Raw genomic sequence first — 17,988 nt, 5'->3', positions numbered from 1 at the left:
CTCATGATTCTTGGGTTCGAAGACTGCAAAACCAGTGAACAGACCAGAGTAGGAGTCAAAACCTGGGATTGGGCTGGGGGTAGGCTCACTGTTCCAATGAGAGACAGAGCTGGAATGACTCCCAACTGAATCTGGATTCTGGGAAACTTTCTCATCATCTTGTCCACATCTGTTTCTGTTTTGCTCCTAGCTGACATGAGGGGCGAAGAGGTCAAGGGTGGTCTGGCCATCCTTCGAGGTGTCTCTTGCAAAAAAGGTGAGTGAACCCTTAAGGAAATAGGATCTGGAGAAGATCTGGGTGACCTAACCCAAGGAGACTTTGACTAAGCCTAAGTCAGATCCGAAGAAACAGTTGGATCTAAGGATCTCAGTTTAGATGGAGTTGGATCTGAGAGAGCCATCAGACCTGATGATTTTGCTGTTTTCTCAGGTGGAGCTGATACTGAAGTACACGGAGGAAAGAAGTGGGAGGAATGCTTCCTTGAATCTTTAGTCTTGCCAATAGCATGCCCCTTGGAAGACTCCAAATATTTCTTTGGGCGAAGCTCCAGAAAATGAAGAAGTGGGGGGAAGCAAGCCTTTCAATACCGGTTTGTTCCTTCTCAATGATTAAACTCTGCACAACCCTCACTCTAAGTGTTAAGATGACCTGATCTGAGGCAATAAACGCAGTCAGAGTGGGTGTCCAAATTAGGAATCTTGTGCCCACAAGATGAGCACTTCTTAAAACCAGTTGGTTTTTCAGATATCTCAACAACAAACAGAAGCAAGCAACAAGAGAGATAAGACAGACTACCAACAATGGTAACTCTAAATATCAGCAATTGTACACAGAGAAATACCAACAATACTAAAGAAAAACTACCAAATCTAAGGTAGCAACAAAATAGAGTTAGTAGTGGCACAATGCTCAAAGACAACCAATAGTACAAATGTTTTATAAATTAATATATATATATATATATATATATATATATATATATATATATATATATGTGTGTGTGTGTGTGTGTGTGTGTGTGTGTATACCACAGAAAGGAACGGGTTACACATAAACCCACTATGGAGAAATAAGTAAGAGTAACTTATCTAACATTCTAACATTAAATCCCACTTCAGCTACAGGTGACTATGCCCAGATGCTGAAGCAGCAAATGAGATCTGGGGTAATTCAGGTGAAGGATAAGGATTATGGGTAAGGGTAGGAACTTGAGCTATAGAGGTAAAATCTAACGAAGTGGGTGAAGTTGGATCCAAGGTCACATCTAAAACCCTTTGGTTGAGGAACAGATGAAAAAGACAACATTAGATCTTGAGATGTTGAAAGAATAAAAGAATGTGAACTAATATACATTTTCTGAAGTAAAACAGTTATTGTCATTACTTAGTAAGTATAATTCACCACATTTTGTCCAATGTCACTAGTGTTAGGACAGCATGGGATGAGCAGCACAAACCTAAAATTTGAGTCAAAATTAGGGACAATTGAGAGGTATGGCCTTCTTCATTTTAATGAAAGTACTTTTAAAAATGCAGCCAGGTAAGTATTCAAGTCTAAATAAAATCATTAAAATTGACTAACATTATGATACAGATAAAGTATTCCAACATTCCTTTTTTGAATACTAATAACATATTGGAATTGTTTTTCATGGAGGCCAAAGTAAAAATATCAGTTTGCACCAAAAGTGTACAGGGATAATGACTTGACTACAACCCAGGTCAACCAAGTTTTATTAACAGCTAGGGTACTTGGTAGTGCTGGTGGAGGGATGTTTTTCTTGATCATCTTCCATTGCTGCTCTGCTGATAACAGCCTTGACTTGAGGGCTGACTCAGGTTATGATGGGAGAAGCCAGTACAGGGAGGACATGGGCATTACTACCCAAGCTCGTAACGGTATTCATTTTTGGGCATGTGCAAGAGTATACACACATGGAGAGAAGAACATACCTGGTGTAACCTGGCCTGACTCAGTCATTGTCCGTGCTGGTGTGAATGACCTGAGACGTACCTCCCTGGACTACATGAAAAGAGACATAGAGGAGCTCTCTGAGCATGTAGCCCAGGCCAGTATGACCCTGACCTTGAGTAGCATCTTACCCTCACCAAGAATGATGCCACAATATAAAGACAAGATGATCAATTTCAACAGTTGGCTTAAGTATTGGTGTCATTCAAAGGGGATCCAATGCCTGTCAGCCTGGGATGACATGCTCGACAAGCCACGATGCTTCGCTAGGGACGGCTTGCACCTGTCACCCCTGGGCTTTCGGATATTGGCTCAAAAGACAAGCCCACCTCCATAGGTATCACAAGGAATAAGAAACTAAGAGTAATGCTACTCAACGCCAGAAGTCTAAACCTCAAGATGCACGCACTTGAAACTCTCCTTAGCATGGAGAACATCGATATCTGTGCAGTAACAGAAACCTGGTTCAAGGCTCCCGAGAGCACCCCAGCACTACCAGGTTATACCTCATACCATGCTTTTTGGCCCCAAAACTTGGACTGAACCACAAAAGGAGGGGGAGTATCAATATTCATCAAAGATACCCACACCTCCAGGTTGGTGGCACAGCACGATGCATCAGAGACTATCCATGTGCAACTAACTGTGGGTAAAACTGCCTTCCAGTTTATAGCCTGCTACAGACCACCCTCCCAAACCCAGGAACCCCACTCGGCCTTCCTGAGAACACTGGAAAATATGAAGGTCTCTCCAAACACCATTATATTGGGCGACTTCAACTACCCAAACATAGACTGGGAGCATTACTCTAGCCCCAACACCCTAGCCCAAAGGTTCCTAGAATTTATGAACTCAAATGCTATGGAACAACTTGTTACCACTCCCACAAGAGGGGAAAACATAGTGGACCTGATCATCACCAACATGGGGGCGCTATGCTCCAGACCAGAAGTGTATCCCTCACTGGTAAGATCAGACCATAAACTAATCTCACTGGATATTCACATCCCGACCCCACCCCCTGCCCAGAAAACCACAGTGAAAAACTTCTCTAAAGCAAATTTCACACTCCTCAAAACCGAGGTGGAATCCTTCAAAGCCCCCGGGCCTGTGGAAAATACGGCCCAGACCACAGAATCCTTTATAAACGCATTCTATGAACACCTTCAGGAATGCATGGATCATGCAATCCCAAATAAAACCAAGACCCAATCCTCCAAAGGCAGGCGTCCTGTCTGGTGGACCCCAGCCATAAACAAACTATACAATAGAAGGAGGAAGCTACTACATGATAGAGCAAAATCCCAAAAAGGGAAGGCATCTCTGATCAGTATTAGCAAAAAACTACGGACACTCATTAAATTGTCTAAGGCCAGCTTCGAGAGAAAAACTGCATAGGACACTAAGGATAATCACAAGGCTTTCTTTAGTTATGTTAGGAACCTGGGTGGGAATTCCCAGATATGCTCAGAATTAGTCCAAAATGACAAAAAATACACCGAACCCATAGACATTGCCAACATCCTAGCTGACAGGTTCAGCACAAACTCCCCCCCCCCACCAAAAGGGAAAATATCTATCCCAGCAGAGTGCTGCCCCCCTGACATCTCAGATGCTCAGGTAAGAGCCGCCCTCTCCAAAGCAAAAAACACAGCATCAATGGGACCAGACAGTGTCCCGGGCTGCATCCTACATGAACTCCAAGAAGAGCTAAACCCAAACATAAAACTACTGTTCAATCTCAGCCTTACTACAGGATATGTACCCAAAGAGTGGCGTACAGCAACAGTGGTCCCTCTCCACAAAGGTGGTGCCTCAACGGATTCTGGAAACTATCGCCCCATAAGCCTGACTAGCTTGGTCTGCAAAGCTATGTAAAGGATGATCATGGACTTCATAAATAAAGATATTGGGGACCTACAGACACTGGATCCTACCCAGTTTGGCTTTGTTAAGGTCAGATCCTGCCTCTTAAACCTGGTTGATTTCTTTGAAACAGTCACCAAGGCCATTGACGAGGGGAAGGTGGTCCACACAGCCTACCTGGACCTCGCAAAAGCCTTCGATACAATACCCCACTCGGGCATTATTGATAAGCTCACCAGCTTAAATATAAACCCCTATGTCACTAGATGGGTTGCAAACTGGCTCAAGGACAGAACCCACATAGTTAGAATTGCTGGAGCCATGTCAGACTCCAAACCAGTTACAAGTGGCATCCCACAAGGCTCAGTCCTGGGACCTCTCTTGTTCAATATATATTTCTTGGAGGTACAGGCCAACATGGAAGGACTGTGGCTGACCAAGTTCGCAGATGACTGCAAACTAGGCGCCATAATCGACTCTCCAGCCGACACAAGGATCCTACAAAAGGGCCTCATAGAAACAGACAACTGGTGCCAGAGCCATGGCCTCAAGCTAAATGCCAAAAAGTGTATAGTCATCCCCTTTGGCAAAAACAAAGTGCCCACAAATTGCCACATAGGTGGCAATCCATTAAGTATGGAAGAAGTAATTAGGGACCCGGGGACCCAAGTTGATAGCAATCTCTCATTTGAAAACCACGTGGCCAAAGTGGTTAGAAAAACATTTTATATAGCCCACCTAATCATGAAGGGATTTACATCTAGATCAGGGGAGGTCATCGTGCCTCTTTACTCATTCCTCAACAGGCCCATAGTTGAGTACAATGTCCCTTTTTGGGATGTACCTTACCAGACACCTACAGCAACTGGAAAGACCCCAAAAGTACCTCACCAAGAGGATCAAAGGGCTCAAACAGATGCCATATGCTGCCCGGTTAAAGAAACTCCAGCTCTACTCAGTGGCATACCACCTGCTCAGAGGCGATCTGTGCCTGACATATAAAGCCATGTCCAACCCAGAATTAATGGACATGCTGCACCTCAGAAAATCCAAATCCCATCGAGCTACGCGCTCGAGAGACTTGAACCTCAGCACTGAAATAAATAGGACATGCTGGAGGGACAGATTCATAACCCAGAGGCTCCCTTCACTCTGGAATAAAATCCCAGTGCAGGTTAGGCAGAGTCCCTCATTGACTCTCTTCAAGAGGAATCTTGATGAGTGGATGGGAGATCGTAGGTTTACCCTGGGTATCACTTCTGTGTCACTATTAGACAGAGGCACAGTATACTAACCTCGAAAAAGGGCATAGCAAAATTCATTTAAAATGGGTGGCGAAAGCCAAACACACTCTGGCTAGGCTTATAAATGCCCTAGGGCAGATAGCCTAGTATGAACCTATGAACCTATGAACCTATGGTCCATGCAGTGATTCAAGAGCTCACCTCACCATGAAGGGAGGGTTTAGGTCTTCCACTACAAGAGCTCTCATAGGCAGGATGCCAGCTAGGGCACAATCAATCTCGATGTATGCCTACATAATGGCCCCTCAGGACAGCTGTTGCCCTTGTAGTTTTGAGGACTCCCCATCAAAAGGGAATGATTAAGCTGAATATATCTTGCCATTTCATCCTTTGCATAACAATTATTAACAATTATTTTCAATATGTTGGGATTTACTATGGTTAATCACATCTCACTTAGTAAGGACACAGATAACTAAACATATAGTGCACGTGCGCGCACACACACACACACACACACACACACACACACACACACACACACACACACACACACACACACACACACACACACACACACAATTAATTGCACACTCAATCAACACAAGAAAAAAATGCCATATTTTGCATAACAATATTTTGCAAGTGTACAAACCAACCATGCACTCAAAACTCATGAAGAGAATACTACATACAGGAGCAATAAACCAATCTCTTAACATTTAATTAAACTAGAAAGCTGCAAATGAAAAGTGCATTAATTGTAGAAAAAAATACATTGATAGTAGAGACAGTTTTGCTTGAGCGTTTGGATGGCATGATGGTAAGAAGACTGGACATTCTGTGTATACAAGAGACAAGATGGAAAGGCAGTGCAGCAAAGCCACTTGACTTGGGATTCAGACTACTCTACTCAGGGGAGGACTGATTAGAAATAGTGTGGGAATTGTGGTGAGGAAGAGTCTTCTGATGACAGTAAGGGGGCAATTAAAACTGTGATAAATTCAAGGCAATCAGACTCCAGTGAAACGATAGGGCAGTATTCACAATCTTACCCTATGTGCTGCGGCAAGGTTGTGAAGAAAAAAAGTGCATTCACATAGCAGTTGCAAGACCTACTAAGACCTACTAGATAAAGCAGGATAGCATGAGATGGTGTTGATAATGAGGGACCTGAGTGCTCATATCAGGACAGACAGAACAGCACTAAATGGATCCACCTGGATGGGGCAAATGGAATAAAGAAGATGACACCATTCTAGACTTCTGGCTGGCAAATAGCTTGATGGTGGCCATCTCATAGTTTAGCAAGAAACACAGTCACAATATCCCGTATAACAGTTGTCAATGTGCAATTCAGGTAGACTTCCTACTAGTAAGGAAACAACACTGGTGTATAATTAGAGATTTCAAAGTTAACCGTAGTCAAACAGTCAGCCCAAATCATAAACCACTGGTGGTCACAATGAGCTGCAAGCAACAGCCAGAGAAGGCTCTAGGGTTAGAAGGGGCAAAGCAAAAGAGCTCAATTTGACTGGGCTCTTGCACTAAGGAAGCAGAAGAACCAGGTGGAGTAAAAGAATTATGGCAGTGTCTCAAAACAACACTTGTGAGGAGTAGATATGTAGCCAAGACAGGTATGGAAATAAGATACAAATGGAACGTTAGTGGTGGAATAATGAAGCTCAAGAAATTTTCAAAAGAAAGAAGGAGTGCTGGAAAAGTGGGAAATAGAAAAGACAGACCAGACTAAGAAGGAATACTGGATGTCTAACAAAGACACTAAGACAGCAGTCACAGTAGCAAAGAATAAGGCATCAAAGACACTCTACCACCTTCTACAAAGTAACATCAGATGGCACAAAAAACTATCACGTTACAAGGCAAATTTGTGAAGATAAATAAGATAGTCATGAGACACCATTCATAAAGGATACCAACAGTTACCTGTTCACCAGTCCACAATATGTCAAAGGCAGATGGGAGGAGTACTTTCAACAGTTTCTCAGTGAAGAAATACCCCACACAAGCTCCATTCCCCTATATATAGACTACAGCAAAATAAGAAGAAAAGCTCAACCTGGAAGAACACTAAGGAAAATTATGTTAGGGTAAGCAGCAGGCTCAAATGAGGTCACGATAGATATGATCATGATGTCGGGTGAGTTAGGGAAAATGGATCCTGAGGGTACTCATAGCAGTATGGATAGAAAAGTACATTCCACATGACTGGAGAATAAGCATAGTAGTGCCAGTGTACAAGAAAAAAGTGGACAATCACAAAAGTGGGCAGTAAAGGAGGTATCATACACCTGTCACACTGCATGGAAGTGCTGGAGAGGGTGACTAATAGATGAATTTCAGAGTGATTAAAAGTAAGATGGGAAGGGAGCAGTTTGGATTTACAACTGTGAGACAGATTGTGTAAAAAAAGCTAGAGATGAAGAAAGAGTCCAGCTGGACTCCTAGACATGAAGAAAGCATATGACAAGGTCCCAAAAAAGATGATTTGGGTAGTCCCATGATGGTTTGAAATCCTGGAAATATTGGTAGAATTAATGAAGGCTATGTGCACGGACTCCATGACACAAGTACTAACAGTGTTCAGACTCACAGAGGGGTTCCCAGTTGGAGTTGGTGTATATCAGGGTTCAGCTCTGTGACCACTGCTGTTCAAACTGGTGATAGAATACTTGAACAATCAGGTTAGAGGAGGCAGATCAACAAAGCTGCTGCATGCAGATGATGTGGCATTACAGCAAACTCTGAACTTCAGCAAAAAATAGGGAGGTGTAATGCAAAACTGAAGGTACATAATATGAAACTGTAAACATACAAGATTATTGTCATGGCAGCAAATGGGGGAATTAGAAGAAGCTGAAAACTGAGACAGAAGTAAAAACAGTGAAAAAGATTAACAACATTGAATACTTGGGAGGGGTGATTGAGGAAAAGGGAAGTCTGAATGAAGAAGTCAAAACTAGAATAAGAGGGGCTGCAGCCTACTGGCACGGTGTGAAAAGGGTAGTGCATGACAGAAGAATGCAAAGTAAGCTGAAAAGTAAGGTGTTCAAAACAGTGGTATAAACAGTACATCTGTATTGTACAGAAACCTAGGCAGTGAAGACAGAGCAATTGAGGAAGCTAGGGGTGATGGAGATGAAGTGCCTGAGATGGGTGGTAGAATGCAAACTGGAGGACAGACAAAGAAATCAGGACATCAAGGCAGATGCCAAAATAGCTACAATTGCAGAGAAGGTCAAAGAGAACAGACTACTGTGGTTCAGGTACATGTAAGAAAAAAAACAATTTTGTGAAGAAAATTTAGAAAAGAATAGGAGAAGGTAAGAAGAAGCGAGGACATCCAGCAAAGTGACAGATGGATTCCATTAGGGAAGATCTGTGGCAGTCAAGCATGACTGTTGAAAAAGATAGGGAAGTAGCACTGCCTATCTGTACATCCCCTCTGCAAATCATGTAAATAAAACAAGAGATTTTTTTATCTAAAAGGCTTTCCTTCCAAAATATGAGTATCAAAGTGCAACCTCAAATGCACATACAAACAGCGTGCAGCACTCTTGTTTAAAATCTGTCTATTTTCATAGGTTCATAGATTAGTACTAGGCTAATTGCCCTTGTGGGCCATTTTAAGCCTAGCCAGTTATCCCATGTGATCATCAAACCCTGTATGTTGTGTTTGTTAAACAAACGCCTTAACCATTATGCCGGCCTCCTATTTAAATTAAATGCATATTTTCCCTTCTATGTATTCAAACCCTGGACCTAAGCACATGAAGCCATAACTCAACCCATTTAGCTACAAGGATATCACATTTTTGTGTGTAATACTTTTATCTGCAAACATTTTCTATTTTATATACGAACCTGGCTTTTCTTTTCAATTGTCTATATAAAACTACATTTTTCTAAGTTGTATAAGAACTGCCATGAACTACCTAATCTGTCTGAAACTAATGCATGCATTTTTGGAATCTTATAGGAAAGAAATCAGAATTAGCAGTAGGCAGTTCAAAAATGTTTACTTTTTTTCCTGTGGTACTCATAAAACTGCATTTGCATAGCTTTTTTTGTATAACACTACCGGTTTCCCACAATCTGGCCCCCATGTCCAGTGGCTGAACAGAAAGTAGAAAACTGTAACATGTCAAACAGAGACTTAGTGAATGCATAAAGAAGAGGGGAAAGTGTGTTCAAATGCATAAGTGCTGTGATGTGTTAACACCCACTGACAATACACTCTCCCACTAAGGATTATCAAAGATCCAGAATTGCACTTTACATTTTTCCTGTGGTATATACACTTCTGTTATTATATACATGCAGGTATGCACAACAGTCTACCACTCCACCATGACAGAAATAGTACACTGTATTGTGACTGCAGACACACTGTCAGGACACTCCTGAAATGCTCCAAGAAGGCACAGCACTCAGCACAGGATTATGATACATGCTATACTTCAGCAATTTTACATTGCCATTGCTGTTGTGTCTATCTTAGACCACGCATGGCTATGTCCAAGTGTTTTTCACTGTAGTGACGTTTGGCTGAGTATCAAGCAACCATACAGCCCAATTCCAGACAATATATAAACCTGCTTTATTACAAACCTAGGGCCGGATTCATGAATGCCTGCATTGTGTGCACCATTCTGAGTGAATAAACACAAGCATAACTCCCACTTTCTTCCTCCTAATTTTAGTTTTCAAACTGATTTCTTGCAGCTTTAAATATTGAGGGGGATTCATAAAGGTTACCACAAAGTGTAAACTACATGTACAGTTAGTATAATGTTTCTGAGTGGGCAGACAGCACAAAAATGTGGTAGGGATGTTCTTGACTACAATTCATGTACACTTAGTGTAGGCATTTATGAAAATGGCCCCAGTTTTGCAGCATTTACAATATGTATCTTTTCAAAATCTCTAAAACTGCATATTCTTCAAAATATTGTATTATCTTTTACTATATATCTCCTCATGGTTTCTTTGGGATTAATTCCCCTGACTTCCCTCTGATATTGAGATTGGTTCAGTAGGGTTAATTTAGTCAACAAAACATGAATAAATAAATGCTTAAATACATAAATGCATACACAAATCTTTGCAAGAAGAATTATCACACTACATAGCAATAAGTGTGCATTATGTATTCATTAAGAAATAATGTGGTTAGAAAGTTTAATCAGACCAAATGAGTAGCTGGTAGGATCTCTGGAAGATGATAGTCATGCTCTGAATGGAGATGGCTATCATATGCTGAAGCATCACATTGTAAAGATAACAAGCTAGCAGTAGACAGCATTGGTCAGCGGCAGTTTTGTTTTAATTTGTGTTTTCACTCATCCTTAGTTTCAATATGATTATCAACAATTTAGGCAGTTCTCTAAATGCAGTCAGAATGACCTGTGCCTTTACAAGAAGACTGGAGTAACTGAACCTAGGTTGTAACAGACTCGAATGTTGGGAAAGCATGCTAGTGAGTTCAAACCACAATTGACGTAAATTCTAAAAATTGTGAACATCTTATATAGTTGTTACGCTAGCAAGTCTGAATATGTTCAATTAGGATCAGAACATAAGTTGCTCACTTTTCTTTCAAGTAAACCTGTCAGTCTGGCAGTTTACTAAATTGTATTGGTCGTATTTCTAGGTGTAGCACGGCATCTAATAGGAGCAATGCATATTTATCCTTCTCCTGCCTTATTTATTTGGGCAGATTTTTTATTAAAAAACTTTGTAATTTTTTTATTAAACATTGGTCCAAATATATTCAGTGTATCCTTTGGTGGCATCATCATAGGGATACCATGAACAAAGGCCATAGACTTTAACAGACACATCTCTGCTCATGTGTAGTTTTGCGCTCATTAAAGTATATTGGCTCACTGCACACTGTTCCTGCACTGATGCCACATAGTTTAAAATTTACATTTTGACCTCAGTAACAGGATCATAAGCTTAGCATTTGTTTAATTTTTTTTCACCCACATCTTGTGGCTAAAAACATTTGCTACCTGGGACAAGTTGTGGTTCGGTACTTTCTGTATCTGTACCGTGGTGCAAAGGTAAGAAGAGAAAATGACCAATACACTTAACTTGTATCTTTTTACTGAAAGAATAGTTTCTAAGTGACTCTTGAAAATAATGGTAATGAAAACTGGTCTATATTACTACGTTGAAAGACCTTTACACCGAACATCTGTCCATGGGCACAAAGCTATCGAAATTCACTTCCATGAATTGCAGAATTTTTCCTAGGGCAATGTAACAATTTTCCTATGCCACAATGGAACACACACCTCACCAAATCAAGCCCACCCAAGTGGGGTGCTTCACCCCCACATCCCCCTAACTATATATACTAACTCTGAAAGTGCACTAGAGTGGGAAAAAGGGCAGAGTCGTGGAGTTGGCAAACTACTTCCTTACCCGGGGAAAAATTCCATGATTCGGTAAAGTGAATTTTGACGGTTTTGCGTTAATGGAGAGGTGTTCAACGTAAAGGTCTTTTGACATAGTAATATAGACCCAATGAAAACAAAGCATCAGTAAAGGCCAGTTAAGCAATCTATCTCAATGTAGCTACTGCAGAAGGCCCTACAGAGACATTTCAATTTTATCACTGCAGTTTACTCTGTGACTGTAGTTTTATTCAGATGTCTGTTCTTGTGAGATGTGGGTGGAGTCTTAGACTCTAAGCGCATCCCTTATTCAATTGCTCCTTGTTTTTGTTACATCGTTCTTGACAGTAAACTTCTTTAAGTGCTAGTCCTTTTGTGACTTCAGCAGCCTCTTTTATTGTGATCCTTTGCCATTATTTTCATAGTAAGTTCAAGTGAACATGCATGGAGACTGATTACAACCAACCTTGCATAATTCAAACAAGCTATCTGCAAACATAATTCCACCGTTTAAATTTGAGTAATGTATCTGTTATTGTAAATACTGCTGTTGTACATAAACATTCTGTAAATGTGTATAGTCTGTGAATTGTTGTATCTGTATTACTGTATTACAAGTTATTTTGTGCCTCACTTATTTCAGTAGACAGAAATATGAGTGAATAAAAATTCAGTATACAAGTAACTGCTTAATTTGTTTCATAGTAGTACAAGTCTAATCTAAAGAGTTTTCCAAGACTGTATACAACAAAAAAAAAAAAGTGTGGTTCAATAGAAGCGCATGAAAATGGCAAGTAAAAAAATACAAGTTATGATCTATTTTTAGAAGGTCATGAATGAACATTCGTGTTTCAGACTGAACTTACTGGGCAGTTCTGTAGAGCGATGTACTACTCATGTTTAATAAACTAGAATAATGTAATTTATATTTTTTGAAATATTAGGTACATGAAAATTGTGAAGAATTTGAAGAAAAAGAAGTTAAAGGATTTATAAAAGACTTTCTGGAACATTTGCAGCGGAAATATGTTCTTTGTTAACCAAGACATAAAATGTATAACAATTATTATTATTTACTATTTGTTTACCAGGTAAGTGGACTGGTCTGTTGACCCTTTTCAGCCACTTCTTGAGAATCATGATCCTTACATATGGACTTACATGTACTTTGGTTCCAATTTGATTTGAGCAATGTATCATAATAATGTAAATATTGCAGTTCTACGCAAAGTGTACATTTGTTTATTTATTTTTTGCAATAAAATGTAATAATGTTTTTCTCACTTTTCAACTGTATATTTTTTAGATTTCATGTGATTGCATTATATTTTGTCATAGTTGTGGAAAAGTGTGCAAAGCTGTAATGCACATCATGTCTAACTTTAGAAACGTCATTATTAAGATAAATGAGTCACTACATAAAATGGTGGTTAGTGGTGTCTGGCTTTGGGGCACAGAGGGCTGAATCTATAACTAAGGCAACTGTGGTTCAATTAACAGCCCTGGCACTGGGTGAGCAAAGCAGGAAAAAAGAAGAAGACTAAAGTAGCATGGCCCTCTCATCATTCTTGGGGGGAGGGAAGGATTGTGGGCACTTGGGTAACACACAGGGAAGTGTGGTTTCCCTGGTAGATACCAGGAAACCAGTTCCTGTGCTTCAGGGTTGGCGGTAGGGAAGCTAGCTGCCAACTTCCCTTGACCACCACAATCAATTGTACAGCTCTCTTCAATTGCTTAGCCAGACACACGTGCACAGACAGGACAGCATAAAAGATAAAGCCCTTGAGCTACCTCTGCTGACTGCCTGAATGATGGCCCCTGCCAGTTGATGTCCATCCTGATGATGGCGCTATTAGCCTGGGGGGGGGGTGAAGAGTGCAAAAAAAAAGATGGGTAGAAGAACTTGCCATAATAGTGGTATCACAAGACACAATTAACCGTAGTCATCAGGAATGTCTAAATCAGCGCTGTTTAAATGCCAATTCATTTCATATTTCTCATGTGCAGTTTTAAAAATCCAGCAGAAATACTACCACATGGTCTTTCTGTTTAAAGGGTTTAGGTGAATTACTTTGCAATTAATTTGTAGTAAAACCAGCATTCTGGCTAAAAACTGCAAAACTAATATCTACTGAAAATAAATAAGTAACATAACTTGCAAGGCAATAGCTGCAATGCTATCTATTAGTTTAAGGTTTTTATCTTCCTGCCTTCATCAGACATATTAAATTAATACTGCAGAATTCATTATTATTTATACTTATTTAATTTCTGAAAATAAACTACTGACATGTTCTGTTCGTAGTTCAAGTATGCATATGCATTTTTTTTTATATTGCAAAATAGTAGTAGACCTGAGGATGCCAAAAGCCGGTTTACGAACAATAGTAGGTCTGAAAATATAAAATGCAAACAGCAGTCATTGAAGTAAACTGTTTATTACATTCCTACAGACAGTTAAAATGTTTCAGGACTGTGTTAAAAATAAATACTGTTCTTCCTTCTGTCGTATTTGTGTATTTATTATTCTGTTGATTATGAGAACTGCTTATTTTGTCATTCATTCTGCATGAGAACAGTACGTCATTTTTAAGTTATCTTATACACTGACTAATGAATGGTTACATATGCCAGGATTCTGAGATTGTAGATTGAATAAGCTGATTCATCTTGAATGGTACACTTTGCAAAGCACACACGATTCAGAAAGAATCCCTGAAAAAGGTGATGTCCTTCAAGGATGCATCTGCAGTCCTTACAAATGGGTTGTCCTGTCGTCAGGCAGCCCTTCGGTCGGCCGGATTCCAAAGTCTGGGTCTGGCCTCGGCTGGTGTCGCACTTCACCCGACATCATAGCTGCAGTTATTCGGGTATAAAGGCATCAGCCGACGCCATTTTCCTCAGTCTTTCTTGCCGCGTGGCGCCCGAAGCAGAAGCTGTTCGCAAGTGCCGGTCGGTCAGATCCAGAGATTACTACTACCGAATACTACTTCGAAGACTTCTAAAAGCTAAGTACCCCGTTGGGGACTCTTTCTTGCCTCAGCCGATGTCAGAAAAAGTGAATAACTGTTTAACTTGTGGGAAACAAATACCTCATAAAGATTTCCACTCTTACTGCTTACCTTGTTTAGGCCCAGACCACGACATAGTAGCTTGTCTAGCCTGTGGTTCTTTTAACCGACGAACGCTTAGACGTCGGTCGGAATTTGCTGAACAGTTTTTCGGCTCTGATTTTGCTTATATTATGCCGTCGGATCCTCCGACTTCACAAATATCCAAAAAACGCAAGGAAAAGGACTGACACTCGCGATCCGCGGTTTCGGCCGAAACTGCGGTTAAGCCAACCGCGAGTGTCTCGGTTTCGGCTGAAACCGAGCAAGCGGTTCTTCCTTCAGCCGAAAACATGCCTTCCACCGAGGCCTCTAGCCTGGTGGAATCGGCTTCTGAAATCCAACCTGCAGTTGCGGTTTCTCAGGAATTATCTGACACTATTCCCTTGGATATTTCCACCCCTGCACGTGGAGCTGCTAGGCCTCCTGCAGCCATGTCCATTAAGGCCTTTGCCAGGGCTAAAGCAGCTAAAACTACAAAAACTGTGCCTGTTAAGACCCCCTCTCACAGGCCCAGCTCCAGTACCCAAATGCTTTCTCTAGCAGAGGATCTAATTTCTTTAATCCGGGGATCCCAGACTCATCCAGACAGGGCCTCTCATCCACCTCCAGAGAAGAGACCTAGAGCAGAGCCCCCTGAGCCAGTGTCCACGGATGATTCTTCTGATGATACAGATAATACAGACCCTCCAGAGGCTCATTATTCTCCTTACGAAGACTCTGATGCTGAAGAGTCCATTCCTTCTGCCTCTCCACCTGAGGAATTTTCCTTTGGGGAAACCTTACATGCTATGAGAGAACAATTTCAGTGGCAGGGCCAAGATTTCTCAGACTCCAGGAAAAGGCTTAGAACCTTTCTGCACTTACCACAACATAGGCCTTTAGCTATACCTCCAGTTCTTTCTGTTGTAGATGATGCATTTAATGATGCTTGTACTGCTCCTGATTCATTACCTCCGGCCCCTGCTAAGCCCGATAGGTTCTACAGGGTCCCGGACACACATCACCATCTATACAAGGCTCCTTTTGCAGATCCCGAGACTATCTCCCAGGGACCTAAAGCTGTAGCAACTACCTCCACTAAAAATCCCCTGCCCTCTGAAAGGGAATCCAGGTCCTTAGAGAGATGGGGTAAAAAGGTTTACACTTCTGCTACTCTGTCAGCTAGGGCCTTGAACTGTCAATTTCATATGATCCAATATCAAGAATTTATGCTAGACCAGTTAACTAAAAAACTGTCCTCTGATGAACCTTTTGATAAGAAGTATGTTCAGGAAATGGTACATAGCATTCAGCAAGTTAGTAACCATTCTTTAAAATGTGGCTATGATGCACTGGAGGCTTCCTTTAGATCATCCATGACTGGCACAGTTATCAGAAGGCATGCATGGTTGAAAGAGCAGGCCTAATCAAAACTTTTAGATGCTCCCATGGACAAGGCCAATTTATTTGGTTCTCCTGCACAACAGGTACTGAAGAAGATGGAAGAGAAGGAAAAATCTGTACAAACAGTGAAAGATTTCTTACAGGTACAGCCGCCAAGGTTTAGCAGGAATTGGCCCTCCAAAAACTGGTCCTTTCCAGACTCCTCTAAAGCACAGAGAGGCAGGAATAGGGATTCAAGAGGCAGAAACCAATCCAGGGGTGCCTACAGGGGACGCCAGTGGCAGGGTAACAACCAGCGAGGCACAGACGCAGCCACCACCACTGCAACAGGACAATCACAGTGACTTGGCTCTGGCACCGCCTACCAGGGAACAACTAGAAGCACCCTTAGGCGGAAAACTAGCTTTATTTTCAAAAAACTGGCATTACATCACAAGGGACAAGTGGATTTTGCAAACTATACACCAAGGTTACAGGTTTCATTTCCATACTCTACCAGGAAAGAGAGGAATGCCAAACCTACCTCCGAATCAAAAGGCAGAAGCTCTAAAACAAGTAAATCAACTATTAAAGATGAGAGCTGTGGAAAAGGTACCATCTATGGAACAAGGAAAGGGATTTTACTCCAGACTCTTCCTGGTACCAAGAAAGGAGAGCAAATGGAGGCCTATTCTCGACCTGTCCGCATTAAACACATTCCTCATTGTTCCAAAATTCAAAATGCTGACTCTACAGCAGCTTCTTCCCATGCTGGGCAAGGAGTCTTGGCTGGTAACTCTAGATCTCAAGGAGGCATACCTGCACGTCCCCATATGACCAATTTGCAGAAGATACCTCAGATTTCTTGCAGGATCAGAGCATTATCAATTCTCAGCATTGCCCTTTGGCTTATCTACTGCACCCAGAGTGTTCACGAAATGCCTGGCATCAGTAATTGCGCATTGCAGGCTCCAGGGAATCCAAATTTACCCCTACCTGGACGACTGCCTGATACAAGCGGACAACAAAAACAAGCTCACAGTAGACTTACAAAGAGTAATTTACCTGCTACAAGGCCTGGGATATACAGTCAATATAAAAAAGTCAAAGCTGATACCATCCCAAAGAATAACCTTTTTGGGTGCAGTTCTGGACACATCAAAACAAATGGCATTCCTAACTGCAGAAAAGCAAGAACAACTACCTCTCTACTTCTTGGCATTAACAAAGCAGAACCATCTAACAGCAAGAAAAGTACTGCAAGCCCTGGGTTTCATGGCATCCTGCATAATACTGGTCCCTCATGCCAGACTACATATGAGAAAGCTACAGTGGTACCTAAAGAATTTATGGTCTCAACACAAGCACAGCCTAGAAACCAAAATTCCAATAATACCATGCCTGAAGCAAGAGTTCCTATGGTGGGCACAGGCCTGTCAATCAAACACAGGATTGGCTTTCTACAGCATTCAACCAAGCCAAACCATCACAACGGACGCCTCAGACCTCCGTTGGGGGGCCCACATGCTGGACAAGTGCATACAAGGCTTATGGACTCAAGACCAGCTGCACCTGCACATAAATCTAAAGGAAATGCTGGCAGTAAAACTGGCAATCCAGGCATTCAGACCATTTCTCAGAGAAGGCCAATTGATGATAAGGACAGACAACACCACAGTTATGTGGTACATCAACAAACAGGGAGGCACACATTCATACCCTCTATGCCGGATGGCACTGGACCTATGGAATGTGGCTCTGAGCTACAACATTCAGCTACAAGCAATTTTTGTACCGGGAAAAGAAAATATTCTAGCAGACATCTTAAGCAGGACTTCCACGGATGCCCACGAATGGATGCTGCATCCGGACATCTTCAAAGAAATTACAAAGAAATGGGGACTGCCAGAAATAGACTTATTTGCATCCCCACGCAATCATCAGCTAAAGAAATTCTGCACAAGGACGTACCACCCACTTGCTTGGAAGGTGGACTCCCTATCTTT

At 41.5% G+C, this 17,988-nt stretch overlaps 1 protein-coding gene across 2 annotated transcripts in view; it reads left to right on the top strand.

The window, feature by feature from the left end:
• LOC122794113 (interleukin-15-like) overlaps nucleotides 1-14,018 on the top strand; it is a 1,779,266-nt gene extending 1,765,248 nt beyond the window's left edge. For both annotated transcript variants that reach the window (XM_044062276.1, XM_044062277.1), the window contains one exon: nucleotides 12,452-14,018. In XM_044062276.1, the coding sequence (XP_043918211.1) occupies nucleotides 12,452-12,503 (52 nt within the window). In that variant the 3' untranslated portion in view covers nucleotides 12,504-14,018. The remainder of the gene's footprint in view (nucleotides 1-12,451) is intronic.
• The last annotated feature ends 3,970 nt before the right edge of the window (nucleotides 14,019-17,988 follow it).

Source organism: Protopterus annectens, chromosome 2.part1, assembly GCF_019279795.1.
Source record: "Protopterus annectens isolate FY-2018-M chromosome 2.part1, PAN1.0, whole genome shotgun sequence".
Classification (NCBI taxonomy): domain Eukaryota; kingdom Metazoa; phylum Chordata; order Ceratodontiformes; family Protopteridae; genus Protopterus; species Protopterus annectens.
The sequence above is the reverse complement of the archived record's forward strand: the minus strand, read 5'-3'. Positions and strand labels throughout refer to the sequence as shown.